Raw genomic sequence first — 25,647 nt, 5'->3', positions numbered from 1 at the left:
TTTTTCACTTAGAAGATTCTCTCTCTCTATATATATATAAAATCACCCATGTCCATACAAATACTAGAGTGGCATTTTCATGTATGGTCAAAGGAGCAGTTTTCTGTTGTTAGCTTGTGAAAGTTAAGCCACTTAGGTTTTCCAGGCTCAGAGGGATCAAGTCCTTTTTAAACTCTCAAAGTCTCATTCCATATTAAGGAAAAATTCCAAATTATTCTCTTCTGACTTCTGGTTTCCACATTTTTGGTTGCTTGTTCAGGACTCAAGGTGACCCAATCCGCATCAGGCATTCCCATTCGCCTCGAAGTTACCGCCAGTATCGCCGGTCCCAGTGTTCAGATGGAGAGCGATCTGTTCTCTCGGAGGTGAAGTAAGTAGGCAAGCTTGAGTACGTAATCCCCTTCATGGCTTCAGATCCAGAGCAGATAATATAATGGGACTTTCTGCAATGATGGGAATGGTCTGTATGTGTGGTTATTATTTGATTATTCTATCTAGTGTAACTAAGAAACTGAAAATTTAATTAATTAATGTTAATTAATTTAAATAGCTCTGTATGGCTAGTGGCAACCACACAGGGTAGCACAGATCTAGACTATACTTTGGCTAAATCATGCCACCTCCGAGCTATGCACTAAAGCTTTTATTTTTTTTAAAGGTTTTTATTTATTCAGTTGATGGGGGAGAGAGAGAGAGTGAGACAGAACAAGTTGGGGGAATGGCAGAGAGAGAGGGAGAAGCAGGTTCCCCACAGAGCAGGGAGCCTGATGTGGGACTCCATGCCAGGACCCTGGGATCATTCCCTGAGCCAAAGGCAGTCCTTTAACTGACTGAGCCACCCAGGTGCCCCTGCACGAAACTTTCAGAAGAAGAAAAATGTATTTACTATTCTGTTATGAATGATACATTCTTATTTGAGAGAAGTGGTATAAGTTTCTTTCTGATTTGATGACATTTTCTTTTACTACAGCAAATATATGTTGCAGTCATTTCTTTGCATTTAGTTTTTCTTTTGGGTTAAGTGGCCGTATCTCATTCACACTGTGGTCACAATAGGTGCTCTATTTTAAATAAATACGTTAATGAAATAATTAATCATCATGTACTTGGTATTACTGGTTAGGAATGTTAATCATTGAACTCTGAATTAAGGCTCAGAATTTTAGTAAACAATAAATTGGGAGATAGACTAATCCAGCAGAGAGAGGTGTAAGCCAGGTTTTGTTTATTTTTTGTTTTGTTTGTAAATTGTAGATCCTGGCTATTTATAGCTCCATAGGTATATAGAAAAAAGAATAAATGGACAATAAATGCTCCTCTGGAAACAAATCAAAAAGCCATTTATACATGTCACGTAACAAAAGTGCATGGGAACCACACCTGTTTTATTCTTGGTTCCTCTATTTATTTGCTTCGATTTTTAGCAAGTTACTTCACCTGTTCAACTTAATTCAAAAACATTTATTAAACACCTCTCTGTGTGAAGCATTGTGTAGGCACTGTTAGGAATATGAAGGTATATAAAACACGCTTTCTATCCTGTAATCCTCTTCCAGCTCAAGTTGTGATTCTAGGTATTGTCTTGATCCTTAATTCTAAAACAAATTCTCTACAGTTCAAAAACGGATCTTGTACCTCCACTTCCTGTGACCCGTTCTTCAGATGCTCAGGGTTCTGGTGGCTCCACGGTTCATCAGGTTGGTAATAAAGTTTTAAGGTATCGGTACTGATGACAGTTTTTGAGAAGCACTTTTCTGAAAGTTCTTTTGGGGAAATAGGGCAGTGAATCTCTAACTTGACTCTGAGATTCCATAATTTTAAAAGAAGTTATATAAAGTGTGGAAGAAGGAAGAAGGGTGACATGATTCAAGCAAGGCACAATGTGGGAAGAGTTACTTTAGAGGTGAGAGCTAGAGCTAGTGTAAGGTCTCAAATGGTCTGATACCTGGAGCAAAGCCAAAGATAACAAAGATGGTAAGATTGTTTGGAGCCAGAATAAAGAAACAATGGCTTCACTAATTTAGATACTTTTTTGACCTGGAGAAGCAAGGAGAAAGTGATAGACTTACAGTGGGCAGATTTCTATTGTTAACTGATGGCAAACAGGGAAATTACTCAAGTCCTATTTTATTTCTGTTTTCTCCATCAAAGAGAATTACTTTTGTCCTGGCAATGTTTAAAAAAAAAAAAAAAGTGGTTAAAAGGGAATTCAAGGACATTAATAGAGCATCTAGCTGCCTTAACAAAATGGATTTAGTACTCAGTTGCATTAGGTGAATCTATCGAGACCACTGTCACAAACATACTGCAGCAAGGTGTTTAACACTGTCTCTCATGCTAAGGAAGAGAGAAAAAAGTAGGTTAAGATCATTAGATGGATTTATATCTGGTTAAACCATCACTCTAAGAACAAAGTTTATGTTTATAATGGACCAGTGTCAGCCCACTGTTCACAGTGCTGTGGTTTTCAGTTTGTAAAAGATCCTGGAAAGCAATTATAACTGCTGTTTCTCACCCATAAAAATGCATACAAGCACATACATAGTTTTGTATGTAAACTCAGGGAGTTGACAGATGACCTAAGAAAATGGACTCCAGCGGTACTTGTCATATGCTGCCCTTTCTGATTCATTTTTGCCATTGATGTGAGCAGGGACAGAAAAGCCTGTGCTCATTTAAGTTGGGCTTAAGACTTGGGACTATGAGATCAAGGTTTACAAGGAGGAAGTTTATTGGAAAGCACTCTTAAGATCAACACTTGGGAAGTGAAAGGCAAGAGTAGAAGTGTGTGGTGTACTCCCAATAAAGCATCAGCTGATTCCACACGGAGCTCTAGATCTGAGATGGTCCATCCCGTCCCTCCCCTCTGGATGCAAAGCTCTCACATTCACCATGGAGCAAGTCACTTCAATAATGGGTGCCCTGGGGAAGGGACTGCCTTCAGCTGAGGGGAGCCTGTGGGGAAGGGCTCCGTTTTTAAGCTGTATGGCAGCTAGTACTTCCAGCAGGTGGGCGAGTGAATGCCTCAGTCCAGAATGGAGAGCTGGGTACTTAATCACAACTTCCACCAAAATCTGCCTCATTTTTGATTAGATAGATCAAGGAGAGCTAACAGGTTGCCCAATTTGTTTCAAGTCAATCATAGTTTTAAAAATTTATATTCAAGATTAGTTTAGGCTTTGCATTCAGACTGACCTACATTTGTGTCTCCTTGTCTCCACACAGCACTTGTGTGACTTTGGACAAACTTTAACTTCTAAACTTCGATTTTTGTGCAGTGTGGATAATAACATGTTAGGGTTACTGCGAAGATAAATAAGCAGTTTCTCAGAACTTTTTGTCTTAAAACTTCAAAGTTGGATTCAGTACAAATAAGAATCTTACTTTATTGCAGTTTTGCTTTTCCAACTAGATTCCCTCATCACCATCACTTAGGAATCTCAAACTTAGGCATACTGAATAGTGGCCCTCACTTCGCTGCGCACAAGAACTCCCATGCATCTTCTGACCAGTGGCTCTGATTCTAAGCTTGTCTCTGTGACACCTTTGACTTTCAATTCAACAAACATCTAATGAGCACATGTAATGAGACAGGCACTGGTTGGGTAGTCAGCAGACCAGTCTTATAGGCTAAATCTGGTCTGTTTTTGTACAGACCAGGAGCTAATAATGGCTTTTCCATTTTTAAAGGGTTGTTCTAAAGAAGGGGGTGTTTGGGGGGGGGCGACCTAACAACAAACAGATAAGAGTCTACAGTCTGGCCCTTCACAGAAAAATGTTTGCTGACTCCTGGCCTAGACAGGTAACACATAAAAGGAAACAGGCAAAATTTAAAAACTAGTTAAGCATTATGAAGAAACAAAGGGCTGAGTTAGAAAATCTACAGGTGACCTCACTTTACAGAGATGAGTGGTCCAAGAAAGCCATCTCAGAAACCAAGGTATAAAGCTGAAACCTTGCAGGGGAAAAGTCGTAAAGGGCCTGTTTGAGCTGAAAGCCCCATGTGGTCTGAGCACGGTGGGGGTGGGGGCAGATAACACAGGGCTTTAGATACCATGGAAAAAAGTCTGGATTTTATTCCAAGTGCCAAAAGGAAACCATTGATCTGGCTGCCATGTGGAGAATGGACTTAGTGAGCCAGGGAAGCAGAAAAGCTGCATGTCCTAGTTCTGCCAGTGTGCACAAGTCGGAGTGGCATGGCCTGCCTATACCTCACCTCACAGAAAGCTGGTTAAAGCGGGATAGATGATGGACTGATTCCCTTTATGTCCTTAAATATGAAGGCGGAGGGGACAGGTTTAGTGGTAGACTAATTTACATGGTAGTGCTGTTTTGGGTAACCTCCCTGTGCCTTTTCCAGTTCCTGTATTAGTTCTCCATTCCCCTGCACAGACTCACTGGAGGTCCTTTGATTTATCTAGAATTCTTCCATTTCAGACAGATGTCTCACTCTAAAATGATCTTGGATTTTAGTTTAGGGATGGCACAAAAATGACAACTGGCATAACCGAGGACTAATTTTCATGCATAAAGTGTCTTACGCATGTTACTATGATTTAACTCTACATTTACGATTTAATCATGTTATAACAAATATTTGTTGAACAGCTTTTGATATTATGGAGCTTAAGTATTTTGTGGTTTGAGGCCTTAATTTCTGATGTATTAATAAAACTGATTTCAATTTTCTCTGAATCTTATCTTTTGAATATATTTTTTTTCTAGAGAAGAAATGGATCTAAAGATAGCCTGATTGAAGAAAAATCTGAGGCATCTACAAGCAATTTGGCTGGAAAACACATGGCAAAAACAGTAAAAACTGTCCAAGCTTCACGCCTTAAGATAGAGACTTGATGCCAAGGAAGAAGGGCCTGGGAATGGGGGTGGGAAGGGGTATGTGCCACCTTTACTTTGAAACTGTGAATTGTTAATTATTCAAGTATGTTGGACCTGCAAGTGTTTAAGAAAAAAAAAAATTGAACCTGTTGCATCTTTTAAAGGTTTAACAGCGTATTTGTGCTGAAGGGCCTTTTTATTTGGTAACTGGAATAGTCTTGTGAAAACTCATTCACTTGATGCCCTATTTTTCTTCCCGGAGACTCCAGGTATCTTGTGTCCATGACCAAGACCAGATGCTTCCAATCAAAGCTTGGGAATCCTAGTGTGCAGCTGCCTAGCTATGCAATAGCACACCAAGTGGAGGAAAAGATTCTTCCCAACTCTAGGTGGATCTCAGCCCGTGCACAGATTTATGAAGACTGAGACATCACTTTCAGACTGCAGATGTTTTTATTAATATAAATATGTTCTTTGTAATACTGTATTTTATGGCATTAAGTTCCGCTGGTTATTTACAAGTGTAAAAAGGTTTTTGTTAAGTGTTGCTTTTAACTTCTAGTGTCCTTGTGTTTTCAGAAAAGACTGTGGATTTCAGTTGACCTCAATTATAAATTCATAACCCTCAAATGCAAATGGTCCTTCCATCTTGCCTAGCTACCTAACTGCCCTCAAAGATGAATTCATTTGAGGGTGACTATTACAGGGAAAACAAATATTCATGCAGGACATCTCACATTCTCCCTCCCCCAAACTTCTCCAGTTACTATCAACAGTACTCCTGTCCCTGTCTATGTGGTTTGGAGCCCAATCTCCTTCAGCCTTATCTGTCAACTTACTCCTGTCAGCCAGATCCTTGCAACTTGGTTTTAAACTGTTAACTCAACCACCTAAAAAAAAGCCAGCCAACTTTCACTACCGCAGTTCCCTCCCTAGCGATCTTTCTCTCTCCCAGTTTCTTTAAAGGGTGATCTGTAGCCTGTGTCCTCAATCCATCTCCTAAATCGTGATTTAAACTGCTCCACTACAGACCTCACTACTACTGTGTACCAAATTTTGATGGTTTGCCCCACAACATTTTTAGTGCAGTATTTGTTGCTATGTTTCTGGCCATCCTTTACTGCTCCAGTCAGATGCTGTTCTACCTCGCCAGTTAGTTCTCACTCCTATCTCAGCCCTCCCCTGTAAGTGGATGTCATTTATGCCCACAGCCTTAAAGCTTATTCCTGTAGCTTAAGTCTATAGACCAGTGTTCTGCCAGAAGGCCACTTAGAGGTCTCCAAGGCAATCCCAATTCAACTAGTTAAAAATGCTGCTCTCTAGCTGGATTTAGGACCATTACATTGTGAATGTGCAAGACACAACTAGCAATCGTTATAGACACCTCCCCTATTACCAACTCCTGTGAGCTTTGCCCTCTACAGCTTAATCTCCACAAATTTTTACCACACTGGTCCAAGGTAGTTGTCTCTTGCCTAGACAACTGCATCCTTTTTCTGACATATTAAGTATCCTGGATTTCTCCTTGCTGTAAACAGCCGTAAATGGTCTGGTCTCTTACCTGTTGTTCAGGCTCATTTTGTAGTACCCCAGGCTCAGCAAACAGCCACCTTTTAAGCCTCATTAAGCACTTGCCTGAATCAGGGCATTTAAGAGGGAAAGTAACTACAACTATGACCAGTTTGTACCTTTTCTAGCCCAAGACCTCTGCACACACCATCCCCAACTTTGCCTTGCAAAAATGACACCTACCCTTAGACTCGACTGCTTTCTCAGGTTTGTCTTGGTCAACTCATGCATGAGACTTGTCTCACAAAGTTTTATATCTGTGATGACATTTCTGCCATTCAACTCTAAGCTTCCAAAGGAGGAACTGTTTTGCTCACTCTTGTGTCCCCACTTCTTAGTACATTACTGAAAAGTTCAATAAATTTTTTGATGTTCAGACTATTTGTTCTTTCCTGCAAAGTGAAGGCAGAGGATATGCTGACATCTAGTAAAAATAAAAATGCAGTGACCATGGAAAACACACCTGTGACCTAGAAACACTGAGATTTCATCATTTTGAAGTTGTTGGGGAAGGAGAAACCCTCCCTTTCCCTGGATTTTTCAGTGAAAAGTGCTATTTGCTAGTAGTTAATACACAAACCTTCAAGAAGCACAATGAAATATTTATTTGTAGCCCTACTGTTTTAGGTGTGTTTATTTATAGACTGTCCAAGAGCACCAATTTTAGTGCCCCTCAGGCTCCTGGGAGTTTTAAATGATCCAAGCAACTCTTGTCAAGATTTCTTATGATGTTTTTGAATTCCTCATCAAGGATATCCTAAAAAAACAAAATAAAGCACTCAATTTGACAAGCAAATATTCACAGGTATCATAGATTAATTTAACAGTCCATACTCCTCTGAATTCCATTAAGTCATGCAGGTCTGGACTCAGCTTTAAATGTCCACATAAAACATACCTGAGATTTGACTAAGTGTTTGAAATGTAGGTGCTACACACAGACATGTGATCTTAAAATTAAAAAAGTAAGCTAGGAACAGGCTACCCTATTTGCTGTTAATTTCACCTTGTTAACTACAGATGTTGCAGTACTAACAGTAATTTAATCTAACACCCACTAGAAAAGGCAGCCCAATCTGGAAAGGTAAAATTTGCATTAGGAGTAACCCCTTTACGACAGAACTACAAGGTAGCATCACCTTACCTTATATCACCTTTGTGCTCCCAGTGTTCAGCTAGCAGCAGTCTTTACTTCAAGCATCCAGCTTTCACCTGCACAAAATTTAAAAAGTTAAGAAAAACTATACACACTTTATGTTGGCAGACTCAAGATCACATAGGTAAACTAAGGCAAATGCAACAACTGTTACTTCCGCAGCTCCTACACCAAAGATACCAAATTCAAGGGCAGGAAAAGGCTGCAAAGTGTTTAGTTTATGCCTTTTTTGACACCACATTCACTAGTTTCCAAAAGTGAACGGGCAACACAAAGGCTACAAGGAAACTGCGCAAGGACTGTTCTATGGCACAAAGCTGCTGACCCCATGATCTGTTCTGTGGGTTAGCGCTGGAAAAGGGCTTAATTCCAGCTGTAGATTTTCCTTGACAATTCAAACCCCAAACCAGGTAACAAGAACTGCAATTTAAAATGTTTTGTGGTTAAAACACTAAAGCTGCGAGGCAACCGGTTTTTCTTGCACGAACATGCAAACTCACCTGCGAAGTCGATGACACTCATTCGCCGAGTTCCGCATCTTGAAACAATTATCGAGATCTAAATCTTAAATGGCACTTTACTCCTACGTAGACTCGATCTCAGCTGTGATGCGGTAGGCACACATGCCTACTTATGGTGAGGCCTCTCTTTCAACCCAAGAATTCCCTGCTTATACGGAAACCTCCCCGGCAAAAAGTCGATGACCAAGAAACTCAAATGCACTCAAACCCACCCAGCTCCCATTTCCTGGCGTGGGCAGGCAGCCTGAGGGCCGCCTAGGGTGCCTCCTGCCGTCCACCGGCAACGTGGCCGAGCCCAGGCCGCTGCCCTCCGCCCTCCACGGACTCAGGGCACGGGAACCTCGGGGCCGGCCCGGGTGCGAAAGACGTCTCATCACCTTCAAGGCTGCCGCGCGTCTCTGCCCGGCGCCTGGGCGCGTCGGAGGCCAAGCAGCCGCGCACACCGAAAGCCCCGCCATCACAGAAGGCGCAGAACCCTTCCTCCCAGCCCAGCGCAGAAGCAAGAAAGGCCACACGCCCCTCCCAGAATGCTTTTCTAAGACTGGAAGGGCCCACTGTCTGGGGGAGCGCGGGGAGGACGGACTGTACCACTGGCCGCCGCGCCCTCGCGAGACGCCGCCGTGTGGCGCGAGGGCGAAATGCGCCGTGATTGGTCGCGGGACGGGACGGGGCGGGAAGGAAAGAGGACTTAGGGGCGAGGGGTCCTTTTTTCCGCTTTGCGTTGTGCGACCAGTGCTTTCGCCCAGGCAGGTTTTCTCCGGTATCCACCCCTCTCCCAGGGTCGGGAGAGTGGGGTCCGCGCGGAGCGGCGGGTGTAGCGCAGAGGACTTCAGACCTCGTGTTCTTCAGTCTCCGGCTGAGGAAGAGTCGGGTCCTTCATTCAAAGAACATGATTTGTAGAGCCCTTCCTAGCTTCAGGCTCTGACCTCAATGCCTGGGAACCGGGTGTGAATGAGACGGGCAGGGGTCCCGGCTTACGAGTTCTAAGTTGGGCGGGAAAGGCACTTAAACAGGTGACATGACAACGTAGGTCCAGATGGCCTGAGTGCCAAGGAGGAAACAAAAGGAGGTTATGTGGCGGAGCAGGCTGTTCCACAGAAACATAGTGCGGACCACGAATTCCATTTTAAGTGTTTGAAATGCCACCCCAAAAGTTAAAAAAAAAAATAATTTCAGTAGTAACTTAGTATTAATCAATGCAAAATTGCAAAATCATTAATGATTAATGATATATGTTAATGATCTATTTTGCTTAAAAGTCCGGCGTGTATTTTATACTTCCAGCACGTTTCAGTTCAAACTAGTCACATTTCGGGTGCTGAGAAGCAGCTTGTGTGGCTGGAGCAGCCTGTGGAGTGCAGAATGGCATAAGATGCAGCAGAAGAGACAGGTAGGAGCAAATCTTATGAGGCTTTGTACCTGGGGTAGGAGTTGGAATTTTACGCTGAAATTTTGGAGTTGACTAATGATTACCACAGAAATAAAGCAGAGGTTGTTAATTGGCTTTTTGCCTGATAACCCTAATGCAACGAAGGGAGAGAGACTGTAGTGAGATCTGTGTAATAGCCGGGGGGGGGGGGGGGGGGGGCTCCTTGCTCCTGTAGGTCCTAGCAGAGACTTTAATCAAGGGACCACACCCCAGCACTTTTCCTCATTTCCTTAAAGCTAGTGAGAGAGAGATAAAGGAAGTAAGGAAAAAGAGTAAAAAAAAAAAAAAAAAATCAAGCCCACGCAAGTACTAGCCTGAACAATAATATCAACTCGTGGACACTTGGGACATACTGAAGGAGTAAAAATGTGTAATGATCACAAGAAAGGAAATAGCACAAACCTTTATTAGGAAGTTACTGTAACATCTGGGGGAGAAAAGATTGGGGAAGGGGGATACCTCTAGGAGTGTAATTTTAAGGCATTGAATGGTACAGTGTGGGGTTTATAACAAATCTGATTCTTGGCTTCTCTTGGGCTGGAGCAGCCAGCAGACCTGGGTTTATATCCAGCTCTGACACTTGTTCTCTTAGGTAAATAACCATTTCTTTGACCCCAAGGTTCCTCATTTAAAGGATAATAACTATACCCATGAACATATGTTAGTTTAAAGAATTAAGAAAGTCTTGTGGAGGGGCACCTGGGAGGCTCAGTGGGGTAAACCTCTGCCTTTGGCTCAGGTCATGATCTCAGGGTCATGGAATCAAGCCCTGCATTGGGCTCTCTGCTCGGCAGGGAGCCTGCTTCCTCCTTTATCTCTCTCTGCCTGCCTTTCCACCTACTTGTGATCTCTGTCTGTTGAATAAATAAATAAAAATCTTAAAAAAAAAAAAAAAAAAAAAGAAAGTCTTGTGGAGGGACGCCTGGGTGGCTCAGTGAGTTAAGCCTCTGCCTTCAGCTCAGGGCATGATCTCAGGGTCCTGGGATGGAGCCTGGCATTGGGCTCTCTGCTCAGCGGGGAGCCTGCTTTTCCCTCTATCTCTGCCTGCCTCTATGCCTACTTGTGATCTCTCTGTCAAATAAATAAATAGATATAGAACCATAATAGATATAGATATAGATATAGAACTATAAATAGATATGGAATAGATGTGGAATCATCTAGCTCCATGTAATACATAGTAACATACAACAAATGACTCTCGTGAGCTTAGCTCTTCTCGTTTGTCCTCACCCAAGATATGGAATCTTCTTGGATTGAGTTCTTAAGGAAAGGAGAAGTATGTTGATGTTTTTCTTTTAATGGCTTGTCATTTTTGTTCCCACCTTATGCTTTTCTATTCTCCCCTTTATATTTCTTTCCCAAACTCTGAATGGTTCAAGAGTAGATAGTGGGGAGGCATTTGTTCCGATTGTTGAGTTAGTATTGGTGTCAGGAAATCAATTCTAAATTGTTCATTTTTCTGTCTACTTCAACCTCACACAGCCTGATAAGGAAAATCCAGTAATTAAGCCAAGGCAAGCAGCAAGGACACAAGAAAAATTTAGAGGGTATTTGCTACTTAGTTTTTCCACCACCTTTGCCTGCTGGGGCTGAGGCATTATGTAAGGATGTACAAGCTACATGTAGTGTTAGTGCAAACATGGAACAAGCTGGGTTTCCTTGCGAAGCATGGTTCCCCAAAGATGTCCATGTTCTCATCACCTGAGCTTGTGGATATTTCATTATAGAGTAAAAGAGGCTTTGCAGATGTCATTAAGGTTGGAGACCATGATAGAGGAGATAAAAATCGAAGAGGAAGGCAGAAGAATTAGATGTGGTGGAAGAGAAGGCAGGAGAGGGGCTCAACCTTCTACTGCTAGCTTTAAATTGGAGAAAGAAGATCTTTGAAGCCAAAGAATACAGTTTCAGCTCTAGAAGCTGGGAATGGCTTTCAGCTGACAGCAAGGAACCAGAGACTTCATTTCTACAACTGCATGGAACTGAATTCTGCCAACATCCTGAATGAGCATGGAAACAGCCTCTCTCCTAGAGTCTCCAGAAAAGAGCACAGCCCTGCTGATGTTTTGATTTTTTAAAATTTTTTATTTTTTATAAACATATAATATATTTTTATCCCCAGGGGTACAGGTCTGTGAATTGCCAGGTTTACACACTTCATAGCACATACCCTCCCCAGTGTCCATAACCCCACCCCCCTTCTTCCAACCCTCCTCCCCCCAGCAACCCTCAGTTTGTTTTGTGCGATTAAGAGTCATTTGTGGTTTGTCTCCCTCCCAATCCCATCTTGTTTCATTTATTCTTCTCCTACCCCCTTAACCCCCCATGTTGCATCTCCACTTCCTCATATCAGGGAGATCATATGATAGTTGTCTTTCTCCGCTTGACTTATTTTGCTAAGCATGATACCCTCTAGTTCCATCCACGTCGTTGCAAATGGCAAGATTTCATTTCTTTTGATGGCTGCATAGTATTCCATTATGTATATATACCACATCTTTATCCATTCATCTGTTCATGGACATCTAGGTTCTTTCCATAGTTTGGCTATTGTGGACATTGCTGCTATAAACATTCGGGTGCATGTGCCCCTTCGGGGCACTACATTTGTATCTTTAGGGTAAATACCCAGTAGTGCAATTGCTGGGTCATAGGGTAGTTCTATTTTCAACATTTTGAGGAACCTCCATGCTGTTTTCCAGAGAGGTTGCACCAGCTTGCATTCCCACCAACAGTGTAGGAGGGTTCCCCTTTCTCTGCATCCTCGCCAGCATCTGTCATTTCCTGACTTCTTAATTTTAGCCATTCTGACTGGTGTGAAGTGATATCTCATTGTGGTTTTGATTTGTATTTCCTTGATACCGAGTGATATGGAGCACTTTTTCCTGTGTCTGTTGGCCATCTGGTTGTCTTCTTTGAAGAAATGTCTGTTCATGTCCTCTGCCCATTTCTTGATTGGATTATTTTTTCTTTGGGTGTTGAGTTTGCTAAGTTCTTTATAGATTTTGGACACTAGTCCTTTCTCTGATATGTCGTTTGCAAATATCTTCTCCCATTCTATCAGTTGTCTTTTGGTTTTGTTGACTGTTTCCTTTGCTATGCAAAAGCTTTTGATCTTGATGAAATCCCAATAGTTCATTTTTGCCCTTGCTTCCCTTGCCTTTGGCGTTGTTCCTAGGAAGATGTTGCTGCGGCTGAGGTCAAAGAGGTTGCTGCCTGTGTTCTCCTCAAGGATTTTGATGGATTCCTTTCTCACATTGAGGTCCTTCATCCATTTTGAGTCTGTTTTCATGTGTGGTGTAAGGAAATGGTCCAATTTCATTTTTCTGCATGTGGCTGTCCAATTTTCCAACACCATTTATTGAAGAGGCTGTCTTTTTTCCATTGGACATTCTTTCCTGCTTTGTCGAAGATTAGTTGACCATAGATTTGAGGGTCTATTTCTGGGCTCTCTATTCTGTTCCATTGATCTATGTGTCTGTTTTTGTGCCAATACCATGCTGTCTTGATGATGACAGCTTTGTAATAGAGCTTGAAGTCTGGAATTGTGATGCCACCAACTTTGGCTTTCTTTTTCAATATTCTTTTGGCTATTCGAGGTTTTCTCTGGTTCCATATAAATTTTAAGATTATTTGTTCCATTTCTTTGAAAAAGATGGATGGTACTTTGATAGGAATTGCATTAAATGTGTAGATTGCTTTAGGTAGCATAGACATTTTCACAATATTTATTCTTCCAGTCCAGGAGCATGGAACATTTTTCCATTTCTTTGTGTCTTCCTCAATTTCATTCATAAGTACTTTATAGTTTTCTGAGTATAGATTCTTTGCCTCTTTGGTTAGGTTTATTCCTAGGTATCTTATGGTTTTGGGTGCAGTTGTAAATGGGATTGACTCCTTAATTTCTCTTTCTTTTGTCTTGTTGTTGGTGTAGAGAAATGCAACTGATTTCTGTGCATTGATTTTATATCCTGACACTTTACTGAATTCCTGTACAAGTTCTAGCAGTTTTGGAATGGACTCTTTTGGGTTTCTACATATAGTATCATATCATCTGCGAAGAGTCATAGTTTGACTTCTTCTTTGCCGATTTGGATGCCTTTAATTTCCTTTTGTTGTCTGATTGCTGAGGCTAGGACCTTTAGTACTATGTTGAATAGCAGTGGTGATAATGGACATCCCTGCTGTGTTCCTGACTTTAGCGGAAAAAGCTTGATGTTTTGATTTTAACTGGTGATGCTCATGCCAGACTTTTGACCTACATGGTGTGATAATAAATTTGTGTCCTTTTAAGCTGCTAAATTTGTGTTAATTTGTTACAGATGCAAGAAAAATCCAACACCCTCTGTAAGGGGCAGAGTGAGAAGTGAGCTGTTTTTTTTTACCCCACTCCTTCTTGTCCCACCGCAATGTTTTTATCAGGATCATAAGTAAGATTTTGCAGATAAGCTATGCACATATCATTCTAACCATTTGGAGTCAGTATTTGTTATGGTGGGTGCTATAAATCTGAATTAATATCCAATAGATATTAAATACTTTATAATCATAATTATAATATATAATAATTATAAATAATACAAATACTCACTATATATTTATATATATTTATATATACATAGTTATAATGATATATAATAATAAATAATTATAATAAATAATATACAACTATAAATAATTATAATAAATAGTATATAATTTCAAATAATTTGTACATTTGGGGGGATTTCTTCTTAAAAAATAGTATTTTCTGCCGAGGCTTTATTTTTTCCAAATTCTTATACTCTCTGTGTGTGTATGTGTGTGTGTATGACAAAGAATGTCCAAACTAGGGCTTATAGGACAGTGTCTAATAGGGAGATAATAGTAGACATCCTTGTCTTGTTCATGATTTCATTTTATTTATTTTTTAAAAATTTATTTATTTGCATGTGAGAGAGAGAGCACTGCAGAGGGAGGAGGGTCAGAGGGAGACTCAGACTCCCCACTGAGCAGAGAGCCCCATGTGATACTCGATCTTGAGACTCTGGGATCATGATATGAGCTGAAGGCAGACACTTAACTGACTGAGCCATCCAGGCTACCCTCATTTATTATTTTTTTTATTTTTAATTTATTTATTAAAAAATTTTTTTTAAAGATTTTATTTATTTATTTGACAGAGACAGAGATCACAAGTAGGCAGAGAGGCAGGCAGAAAGAGAGAGGAGGAAGCAGAGAGCCCAATGCGGGGCTCGCTCCCAGGACTCTGGAACCACAACCTGAGCCAAAGGCAGAGGCTTTAACGAACTGAGCTACCCAGGCGCCCCACCCTCATTCATGATTTTAAAGGAATGCTTTTGAAGTTTCAGCACATGTGTATGATGTGGATGACATTTTTATGTATTTCCTATTGTTCATCAGGTTATGGGAGTTTCCATATGTATATCTAGTTTGCTAGTAGTTTTTTTTTTATCATACATGAATGTTGAATTTTATTAGATGTTTTATCTGCCTCGTTGAGATGAATGTATTTTTTTGTAATTTGTTCATGTGCATTGCATTAATGCATTTTTCTTTTCTTTTTTTTTTTTTTAAAGATTTTATTTATTTATTTGACAGAGAGAAATCACAAGTAGACGGAGAGGCAGGCAGAGAGAGAGAGAGAGAAGCAGGCTCCTCGCTGAGCAGAGAGCCCAATGCGGGGCTCGATCCCAGGACCCCGAGATCATGACCTGAGCCGAAGGCAGCGGCCTAACCCACTGAGCCACGCAGGCGCCCCTGCATTTTTATTTTCTTTAAGGATTTATTTATTATTTTAGAGAGAGAGAGAAAGCAGGAGGAGGGGGAGAGGGAGAGAGACTCTTAAGCAGACTTCACACTGAGTTCAGAGCACGATACAGGGCTTAATTCACTACCCTGAGCCAAAACCAAAAGTAGGATGCTTAACTAACTGCACCATCCAGGTGCTCTGCATTAATGTATTTTTCTGATGTTGAACCAGGCTTCCGTTTCTGAAAGAAACCAAATTTGTCATTTCAAAAAATATTGTTTAGAATTTTTGCTGTTACATTTATGGGTGAGTTGGAACTGTGGTTATCTTTCACATCCTGTCATTGATAGTTTTGATGTGAAATTATACAGCTATCTACTTAATATTAGTAATTTGTTTCTGAAAGTCAGATGTCATGTGCAAAAACCTTAACTGGGAACCTATTTCTTTTTATTTTAAATGGTATAATTGTAATATGTTACTTGTTAACCCAAACCAGTTTCCTAAAGTGTAACTGTAATACGGTAAGCAAAACTCTATTAAATAACAAAGCATAACATTGGGATATAAATATTCATAACTTTGCTTCCTGAATCACTAAACAATATGGTTGTTAACAACTAGTTGCTTTGTCAGCAGTAACATACTCTCTTTCATTGTTACTGCTTTTCTGCTTGCTTTTCCTCTTCCATTAAGTTCCTTAACACTTTCTCAACCTTTTTAGTTCTTCTTCTACACAACTGGGGAAAAACGGGCAATATGAAATATGAAAGGCACTGTGGAAATGTGACAGAGAATGATTCATACTGAGGATGATATTTCAGTGTTTCTTTTATCACCAGTAGCATTTATGCGCAATATCCCTTTCATTGGTATACAGTATTCTTTTTTATTTGCTGACATGATGTTTCATGTTTTTAATGTAACTTAAGCCATTTCCTACACTTTAGTTGTTGTTATTGGTAAAAATGTTATATGGAGTTTTGGGGTACTAAATAAAACATTTCTTACATAAATCTCAGTTGAAATGTTGTTTTGAGGGATATGTATGTTGTATGATATTGGAGAATTAAATATGAGAGGGACTTTATTGGGAAAACATCAATCAGGGAAATGTTCTGTGGAGTATGTCTGAAATGGCTTTATGAAATTACTTGGGTAACTTCTCTTTTTTTCTTCTCCAAAAATTTTAGGAATGTCAGAATTAATTTTTTTTAATTTTAAAAATAAACCACATACTTATATTTTTATTTATTCATTTATTAGAGATTTTGTTTGTTTGTTTGTTTGACAGAGAGAGGGAAAGCACATGCAAGGGGAACGGCAAGCAGAGGGAGAGGGAGAAGCAGGCTCCTTGCCAAGCAGGGAACCCGCTGTGTAGCTCAATCCTAAAACCTCATACTTTTAAAACTCTCTGGGTCTAGTGTTTTCTTTGTGGGAAGAATTTTTTTTTTGTTTTTTTTTTTTTTTAAAAGATTTTATTTACTTATTTGACAGATAGAGATCACATGCAGGCAGAGAGACAGAAGCAGGCTCCCTGCTGAGCAGAGAGCCTAATGCAGGGATTGATCCCAGGACCCTGGGATCATGACCTGAGCCAAAGACAGAGGTTTTAGCCCACTGAGCCACCTAGGAACCTCTCTTTGTGGGAAGAAGTTAAACTACTGATTCAATTTCTTTAACGACTATAGGACCATCCAGGTTTTTTCTTCTTTAGTCATGTTTGCTAAGTCATCTTTCCTAGGAACATGTCCATTTCTGCCATGTTTTTGAATTTGTTGGCAGATAGTTTTTCATTATTCTTAGTTTTTTTTTTTCCCTCACACCAACCAGTTCACTGATTCTTTGACATCAACTGGGTGTCGAGTAATTCCCTGGAATTAGCATCAGACCCCACAGGTTACGAGCTCACTCCCACAGAACTACCCCCATTTCATTTGCTAGCAGCAATGGGGTGGCCAGGCTATTCACACTTTTGCCCAGCCAGAAATTTGAGGGTTAACATGACCCTTCCCCCACCTCAGGTTTGATAACTCACTATAATGACTCAGATGTTTGGAAAACACCTTATTTACTATTACGGGTATATCATGGAGATTACAACTCAAAAACAGCCCAATGGAAGAGATGAATAGTGCAAGTTGAGGTGTGGGGTGGAGCATGGAGCTTCTATGCCCTCTCCGGGCTTGCCACCCTCTCAGCACTTGGATGTGTTAACTTATCCATAAGCTCTCTGAACCTCCTTGTTGAGGAATTTTTATGGAGATTCCACTATACAGACATGATTGGTTAAATCACTGGTAATTGGTGATGGAACAAAATTTCCAATCCCTCCCACTTCTCCAGAGATGGGGGTGGGTGGGTAGGGCTGAAAATTCCAGTTCTCCAGTCACGTGGTTGGTTCCTCTGGCAAGGAGCCCCAGTCCTGAAGGGAGACCGCCAAGCGTCACTTTAGTGACATAAAGTTTGTTCTTTCTTAAGATTGCTTTGGCTATTTGGGGTCATTTGTGGGTTTATAAAAATTTTAGGTTTGTTTGTTCTATTTCTGTGAAAACTGCCCTTGGAATTCTGTTGGGAGTTGTATTGAATCTGTAGATTATTTTGGGTGATATGGACATTTAACAATGTTAATTCTTCTCATCTATAAGCACTGAATATCTTTCCACTTATTTGTGTCTTCTTCAACTTCCTTTATTATTGTTTTACAGTTTTCAGTGTACAGTGTACAGGTCTGTCACTTCCTTGGTTAAGTGTATTCCTAGGTATTTTCTTCTTTTTGATGCAATTGTAAATGTGATTGTTTTCTCTCTTTCTTTTTTTTAAAGATTTTATTTGTTCATTTGAGAGAGAGAGAGAGAGAGAGCACAAGCAGCGGGCAGAGGGAGAGGTAGAAGTATTCTCTCTTCTGTGGGGGGAGCCCAGCATGGGACTTGATCCCAGGACCTGGAGAACATGACCTGAGCTGAAGACAGATGCTCAACCATCTGAGCCATCCAGGCGCCCCAGTGTGATTGTTTTCTTAATTTCTCTTTTTGTTAGTTTTATGTATAGAAACACAACTGATTTTTGTATAATGATTTTGTATCTTGCAGGCTTACTGAATGTATTTATTAGTTCTAAGTTTCTTGGTGGTCTTTAGAGTTTTTTCATATATATTATGTCATCTGCAAATAGAGACAGTTTTACTTCTATTTCGATTTGGATACCTTCTATTTCTTTTTCTTGCCTAATTGATCGAGCGATGACTTCCAGTACTCTGTTAAATAAAAGTGGCAAGAATGGGCATCCTGGTCTTCTTCCAAGAGAAGGGGCTTTCAGTTTTTCACCTAAATATGATGTTAGCTTTGGGCTTGTCATAGGTGGCCTATATGGCATATCATGTCATTATATTGAGATAATGTTCCCTCTGTTGCCACTTTGAGAGTTTTATCATGAATCACTGTTGAATTTTATCAAATGCTTTTTCTGTATCCTTTAAGATGATCCTACAATTTCTATCAATTTCTTTTCTTCATTTTGTTAATGTTGCATATCGTATTGATTGATTTGCGGATATTGAACCATCCTCACATCCCTGGAATAAATCCCACCTGATCATGGTGTATGGTCCTTCTAATGTGCTGTTGAGTTCGGTTTGCTAGTATTTTTTTTTAGAATTATTTCATCTATGTTCATCAGGGATATTAGCCTGTAATTTTCTTTTCTTAGAGTATCCCTTTCTGGTTTTGGTGTTGAGGTAATGCTGGTGTCATAAAATGAGTTTGGGAGTCCTCCTTCATTTTCTATTTTTTTGGAGGAGTTTAAGAAGGATTGGTATTAATTGCTCTTTAAATGTTTGGTAAGTGGTTGGCCAGTTAGCTCAGTTGGTTAGAGCATGGTGCTAATGAATGTTTGGTAAAGTTCACCAGTAAAGTTATGTGGCCCTGGACTTTTGTTTTTTCAATCATTCATTCATTCATTCATTAACTTATTTATTTATTTATTTCTTATGTTCAATTAGCCAACATATAATACAACATTTGTTTCTGATGTAGTGTTCAGCAATTCATTAGTTGCATATAACACCCAGCACCCAGTGCTCATCTGGACTTTTTTTTTTTTTTTTTTTTAAGATTTTTATTTATTTATTTGACAGACAGAGATTATAAGCAAGCAGAGAGGCAGGCAGAGAGAGAGGAGAAAGCAGGGCCCCGCTGAGCAGAGAACCTGATGTGGACCTCGATCCCAGGACCCCGGGACCATGACCTGAGCCAAAGGTAGAGGCCCTAACCACTGAGCCACCCAGGTGCTTTTGTTTGAGCTTTTGTTTGTTAAGAGGTTTTTGACTACTAAATCAATCTCTTAGTATTGGTCTGTTCAGATTTCCTGTTTCTTCATGCTTCAGTCTGGTAGGTTGTATGTTGCTAGGAATTTATCTTTTCTTCTAGGTTGCCCAATTTTTTGGTGTATGTTTGTTCATAGTAGTCTCTTATGATCCATTGCATTTCTGTTTATTAGTTGTGACAACATCTTTTTTATTTTTAATTTTATTTGAATCTTCTTTTATTATTTTTTTTTCCTGTTGAGTCTAGCTAAGGGTTTGCCTATTTTATTTGTCTTTTCAGGAACTAGTTCTTGGTCCTTTGATCTTTTCTACTGTCTTTTAAATCTCCATTTCATTTATTTTTTGCCCTGATCTTTATGTTCTTTTTTTCTGCCAAGTTTTGGTTGTTATATTTCCACTTTCATTTGTCTGGAAAAAAAATATGTGTATATGTATATATGTATATGTGTGTGTGTGTATATATATATATATATATATATATATATATATATATATATATATATAGTGAGAGAGAGCACATGAGCCAGAGGGGAGGGGCAGAGGGAGAGGGGAGAATCTTAAGTAGGCTCCATGCTCAGTGTGGACCCCAATGTGGGGCTTGATCTCACAACCCTGAGATGATAACCTGAGCTGAAGTCAAGGTTGGACACTTCACTGATTGGGCCATCCAGGTGCCCTTATATAAAGATATTTTTCATTTATCTTTTAATTTCTTCTTTGACCATTGGTTACTCAGTAACATTTTGTTTAATCTCTACATATTTGTGAGTTTTCCAGTTTTCTTCTTGAAATTGATTGCTAGTTTTATACCACTGGAGTTGGAAAAGATGGTTGATATGATTTCAGTCTTCTAAATTTATTGAGACTTATTTTGTGGCCTGACATATGGTCTGTCCTGGAGAACATTTCATGTATGCTTAAGAAGAATGTGTATTCTACTACTTTTTGATGGAATGGTTCTGTAAATGTCTGTTAAGTTCCTCTGGTCTAATGTGTAGTTTAAGTCCAGTGTTTCATTATTGATTTTCTGTCTGTACTATCTATTCATTGATAAAAATGAGATATTGAAGTCCCCTACTAGTATTGTTTGCTCTCTATTACCCCATTTATTTATGTTTGTATTTGTTTTATATATTTTAGGTCTCCTATGTTGGGTCAATGTTTCCACAAATATTTACAATTGTCATATCCTTTTCTTGCACTCACCACTCTATCATCATATCATGACCTTTTTTGTCTCTTATTAGTCTTTGTCTTAAAGTTTGTTTTGTCTCCTATATCAATCTTTGTTTTCTTTTCTTCTCCATGTTAAGGAGTATCTTTTTCTATCCCTTTACTTTCAGTCTATGTGTGTTCTTAAAAGTGAAGTGAGTCTCTTATAGGCAACATACTTTTGGGTCTTCTTCTTCTTATTGTTATTATTATTATTAATGTTATTTTTAAGTAATCTCTACACGCAGTGTGGGACCTGAACTTACAACCCCAAGATCAGGAGTTGCACATTTGGGATGCCTGGGTGGCTGAGTTGGTTAAGTGGCTGCCTTTGGATAAAGTCATGATTCCAGGGTCCTGGGATTGAGTCTTGCATCAGGCTCCTTGCTCAGCAGGGAGCCTACTTCTTCCTCTGTCTGCTGCTCCCCCTGCTTGTGCTCTCTCTTTCCATCTCTATGACAAATAAATAAATAAATAAAATCTTTAAAAAAAAAGTTGCATACTCTACCAACTGAGCCAGCCATGTACTCTGGGTCTTATTTTTTTAGATCTGTTCAACTATGTTTTATCTTTTGATTGGATAATTTAGCCCATTAACATTTAAAGTAAATATTGGTAGGTATGGACTTAATGCCAGTTTGTTCATTGCGATCTGGCTATTTTACAGTTTTTTTATTCTTTTGTTCTTTTCTTGCTTTCTTCCTTTGTGATTTGATACTTTCCTGTAATGGTATGCTTAGATTCCTTTCTCTATCTTTTGAGTATTTACTGTAGGCTTTTGTTTTATGGTTACCATGAGGCTTATGGAAAACATCCTAGAGTTATAACAGTCTATTTTAAGCTGATAACAATTAAGTTTAAATGCATTTAAAAACTACATTTTTACCTCCCTCTCTCATACTTTATATTTTTGATGTCACAATTTATATCTTTTTTACATATATATCCATTAACAAATTATTATAGTTACAGTTTTTTTAAAATTACTTTTGTCTTTTAACTTCTGCTAGATTTGTAAATGATAAACCCATCACCATTACTAGATTATTCTGAGTTTAGCTATGTATTTACCTTTACTGGTGAGATTTATACTTTCGAATGTTTTCCTGTTGCTAATTAGTGCCCTTTCATTTCTGCTTAAGGAAGTCACCTTAACAATTCTTCTAAGGCCAGTGTGGTGGTGATGAACTTCTTAAGCTTTTGCTTATCTGAATAACTCTTTATCTCTCCTTCAGTTCTGAAAGACAACTTTGCTAGATAGAGCATTTTTGTTTGGTGGTTTTTTCCTTAAACACTTTAAATATGTTGTGCCATTCTTTTCTGTCCTGCACATTTCCTGCTAATAGTCTCATAGGCGTTCCCTTGTATGTAACTCCTTGTTTTCCCCTTGCTACTTTTAAGATTCTCTTCTTAGTTTTAACTTTTGACACTTTAATTATGTGTCTTGGCATAGGTCTTCTCACTTCTCATAGGTCTTCATTTTATTGGACATCTCTGGGATTCCTGATTTTTCCTTTCCTAGGATAGGGAAGTTTGTCTGTTTGTTTGTTCCTAGGATAGGGAAGTTTGTTTGTTTGCTTATTTGTTTTGTTTGTTTGTTTGTTTGTTTAGGATAGAAAGTTTTCAGCCATTATTTCTTTAAATAAGTTTTCTGTCCCTTTCTCTCTCCTCCTTTTTGGATCTCCTATCATGCAAATATCAGTCTGATTAATGATATCCCCTAAGTCTCTTAAGCTGTCTTTATCCTTTTTCCTTTTGCTCCACTGATTGGATGAATTCTGTCTTTAAGTAATTGATCCTTTCTTCCACTGCAACCAGTCTGCTGTTGAACCCCTCAGCTGAATTTTTCAGTTCAGATTCTGTGTTCCTTAGCGCTGTGATTTCTGTATGGTACTTTCTTATATTTTCTAACTCTTTGTTAAAATTCTCGCTTTTTCATGCATTGTTCTTCTTACTTCAGCGAGCATTTTTATGACCATTATTTGAATATTTGAACTCTTTTTTTTTTTTTAAAGATTTTATTTATTTATTTGACAGAGAGAGAGATCACAAATAGGCAGAGAGACAGACAGAGAGAGAGATGAGGAGAAGCAGGCTCCCTGCTGAGCAGAGAGCCCTATGCGGGACTCCAACCCAGGCCCCTGGGATCATGACCTGAGCCAAAGGTAGAGGCTTAACCCACTGAGCCACCCAGGCGCCCCGAATATTTGAACTCTTTGTGAGGTTTATCACTTATTACATCTTTTTCTGATGTTTTGTTCTTCTTTTTCTGTTTCTTCATTTTTCTTGGCTCTTTGTACGGGTTTCTATGCCTTAGGTAAAATAGCCACATCTCCTAGCTGTCTTGTGTGGGAGATGAACCTTATTGTTCAACCCTGCCCTAGCTATTGGCTTCTATCAAATCTTTGTGGTTGTCTAAGCAGTCTTGTTTGTTCTTAGTGGCTCCCAATATCGAAGCGGTGTCAGAACCTGCCAGTGTCCCAAAGGAGAAGATCTCAGTCAGCTCCTAGATTCAGGCTTATAGACCACTGGACCTTTGGGCAGCAGTTTTTAAAGTGTGCAAATATACCTGTATCAGGGGAAGATGGGGTATGGGCATTTCTGTCTGTGGCCTCATTAGCACTGTGCGCGGAGGGGATAGCTGGCCAAGAACTATTACAGTTTTGTGGAACCTGCAAATATAAGCCCTACTTGCCACCAGAGTCAGGTGATGAAGGGGCATTATTTGGATGGCAGCCACAAAAACTGTGATCCCAGATATGTATATAAGCTCCTTTCCTAGAAATATTGGCAACCTGGAGTGAGGCAGCAGGAGAGCACAAAGTGCTGTCTACCAGCCTCCCTGGTCTTTGGAGAATACAGTAGTCAACTCGTTGTGTGCTAAATTAGAAGCTTACCATGTAGGCTGTCTCTATTAAGATATACAAAAAGGCCTCTTTCCCAGAAAGACTGGGCATATTCTCTGGGTCTGTGTTGGGTCCTCAGGAGTTTGCTATGGTGAGTTCTTACCAGCACTTTAAGAAGTCTCTCTTAGTTTTCTATAGCTCTGTTGGTCTCATGTATGCAATCCCCATTGGCTTTTAAAAATAGGTGTTTTGGGCATCCATTTCTCAGGTGGAGGTTTTAAAAGTTAGGGCATCACATGTAAAATCTAAATCTTTCATTTCTCAGTGAGAATTTTGGAGTTGAAAGTTCCAGGCTGGCTGTGTGTTGCTGCACAAGGGGTGGGGTTTATGGGGAGATTATTAGCCTCTCCTATCTGGTTTGATGTGAGTCCTTTGTCCTCTGTCATTTACTGTGTGGGAGCCACTCAGGTGGTTTGTGGATTTCTTTCAGAGGCACGGGTTCTATATGTACCTGTAGGTTTGGTGTGTTCATGGGAGGATGTGAGGTCAAGAGCCTCTTTATATTGCCATCTTAAACCAGATCCAAACATTGAATTTCTAATGTCAGTTATTAGAAATTATTTTTTTGGAATTTCTTTTTGGTTCTTTTTCAGAGATATAGGTTATTTGTGATATTTTTGTTCCTTTGCAATGTACACTCTTTTATTTCTCAAAATATATTAAACATACTCATTTGATATTCTGTAGGTAAAAATTTGCATAGTCTAACTCTGTTTCAACTCATTATCACTTGTCCATTTTCTCATAGGTTTGTGATTTTTTTTTTTTTTTTAAAGTTGTAACCATTTGGGTCTGTTCTTCTAGAAAGGATTATATGTTTGTTATTGGTGGGTATTTAGGGTACTGCTAACCTGGAAACATTCTCAGACTATCCTAGCCATACCATATAAGATAGGATGTACCCTATCCTACATGAGCAGAGACTTGTGTTAATAATTTTCAAGGGAAACTCCCCCTCACACCCCATTTTATCTTTCTTGATAATACTTGGGCCTATTATCTCTACTGATTGTCTCTGTAGGGTGAATACTCCTCCCACCCCTGTAACATAATTCACTTACTAAGGATGTTGCTTTTGATGGTACATAACCTTATGCATGGGTCATGCATGGAAAGTTCTGTTTCCCACCTTGCCCAGGCTTAATGTCTTATCATCTATCTCCCATATGGCTCTATGAAGCCTAAGTCCTAAGCCACCAAGGATAGATAAATGTCTCCACCAAATGCCAGCTCCAGAACTTCTTTGGATTCATGCTATCTTTTACTTGTGGACTTAAGGACTTCCTTTTTTTCAACCAACTCAGCCATTCATTTAGAATGATATTTAAAAATACTTTATCCAAGGCTGGTGTAGCCACTCTGGAAAATATGAAGGTTCCTCAAAATGTTAAAAATAGAACTACCCTATGATCCACCAATTGTACTACTAGGTATTTGTCAAAAGTATACAAACTTAGTGATTCAAAGGGGCACATGCACCCAATGTTTATGGAAGCAATGTCCACAATTGCCAAAATATGGAAAAAGCCCAGATGTCCACTGACAGATGAATGGATAAAGATGTGATACACACACACACACACACACACACACACACTGGAATATTACTTAGCCACCCAAAAGAATGAAATCTTGCCATTTGCAACTATATGGACGGAACTAGAGGGTATTATGCTAAGTGAAATAAGTCAATAAGGGAAAGACAAATACTGTATGATTTCACTCATATGTGGAATTTAAGAAAAAAAACCCAGATGAACATAGGTAAAGGGAAGGAAAAATAAAATAAGATAAAAACACAGAGAGAGACAAGCCATAGAGACTCAAATATAGGGAACAAGCTGGGGGTTGTGAGGGGATGGTGGGTGAGGGGATGGGGTTACTTGGTGGTAGACATTTAGGAGGGCATTTGATATAGTGAGCACTGGGTATTACGTGCAAC

The 25,647-nt window shown here is 39.5% G+C and overlaps 1 protein-coding gene, 1 long non-coding RNA gene and 1 other non-coding gene across 5 annotated transcripts in view; 1 reads left to right on the top strand and 2 right to left on the bottom strand.

Annotated features, from left to right (window-relative positions):
* EPB41L4A (erythrocyte membrane protein band 4.1 like 4A) overlaps window positions 1-6,781 on the top strand; it is a 255,958-nt gene extending 249,177 nt beyond the window's left edge. For all 3 annotated transcript variants that reach the window (XM_059175658.1, XM_059175656.1, XM_059175657.1), the window contains 3 exons: window positions 260-370; window positions 1,616-1,697; window positions 4,726-6,781. In XM_059175658.1, the coding sequence (XP_059031641.1) occupies window positions 260-370; window positions 1,616-1,697; window positions 4,726-4,854 (322 nt within the window). In that variant the 3' untranslated portion in view covers window positions 4,855-6,781. The remainder of the gene's footprint in view (window positions 1-259; window positions 371-1,615; window positions 1,698-4,725) is intronic.
* Window positions 6,782-6,986: 205 nt separating this feature from the next.
* On the bottom strand, window positions 6,987-8,584 carry LOC131832531 (uncharacterized). Its single transcript, XR_009354085.1, has 3 exons — window positions 8,062-8,584; window positions 7,550-7,617; window positions 6,987-7,162 (listed from the first exon to the last, which is right to left on the bottom strand). It is a non-coding gene; the product is annotated as an uncharacterized LOC131832531 (long non-coding RNA).
* LOC131832908 (small nucleolar RNA SNORA13) lies at window positions 7,707-7,840 on the bottom strand. The gene has a single exon (XR_009354251.1). It is a non-coding gene; the product is annotated as a small nucleolar RNA SNORA13 (small nucleolar RNA).
* Window positions 8,585-25,647: the final 17,063 nt, after the last annotated feature.

The sequence above is a fragment of the Mustela lutreola genome, chromosome 5 (genome assembly GCF_030435805.1).
Source record: "Mustela lutreola isolate mMusLut2 chromosome 5, mMusLut2.pri, whole genome shotgun sequence".
In the NCBI taxonomy this organism is placed as follows: domain Eukaryota; kingdom Metazoa; phylum Chordata; class Mammalia; order Carnivora; family Mustelidae; genus Mustela; species Mustela lutreola.
The sequence above is the reverse complement of the archived record's forward strand: the minus strand, read 5'-3'. Positions and strand labels throughout refer to the sequence as shown.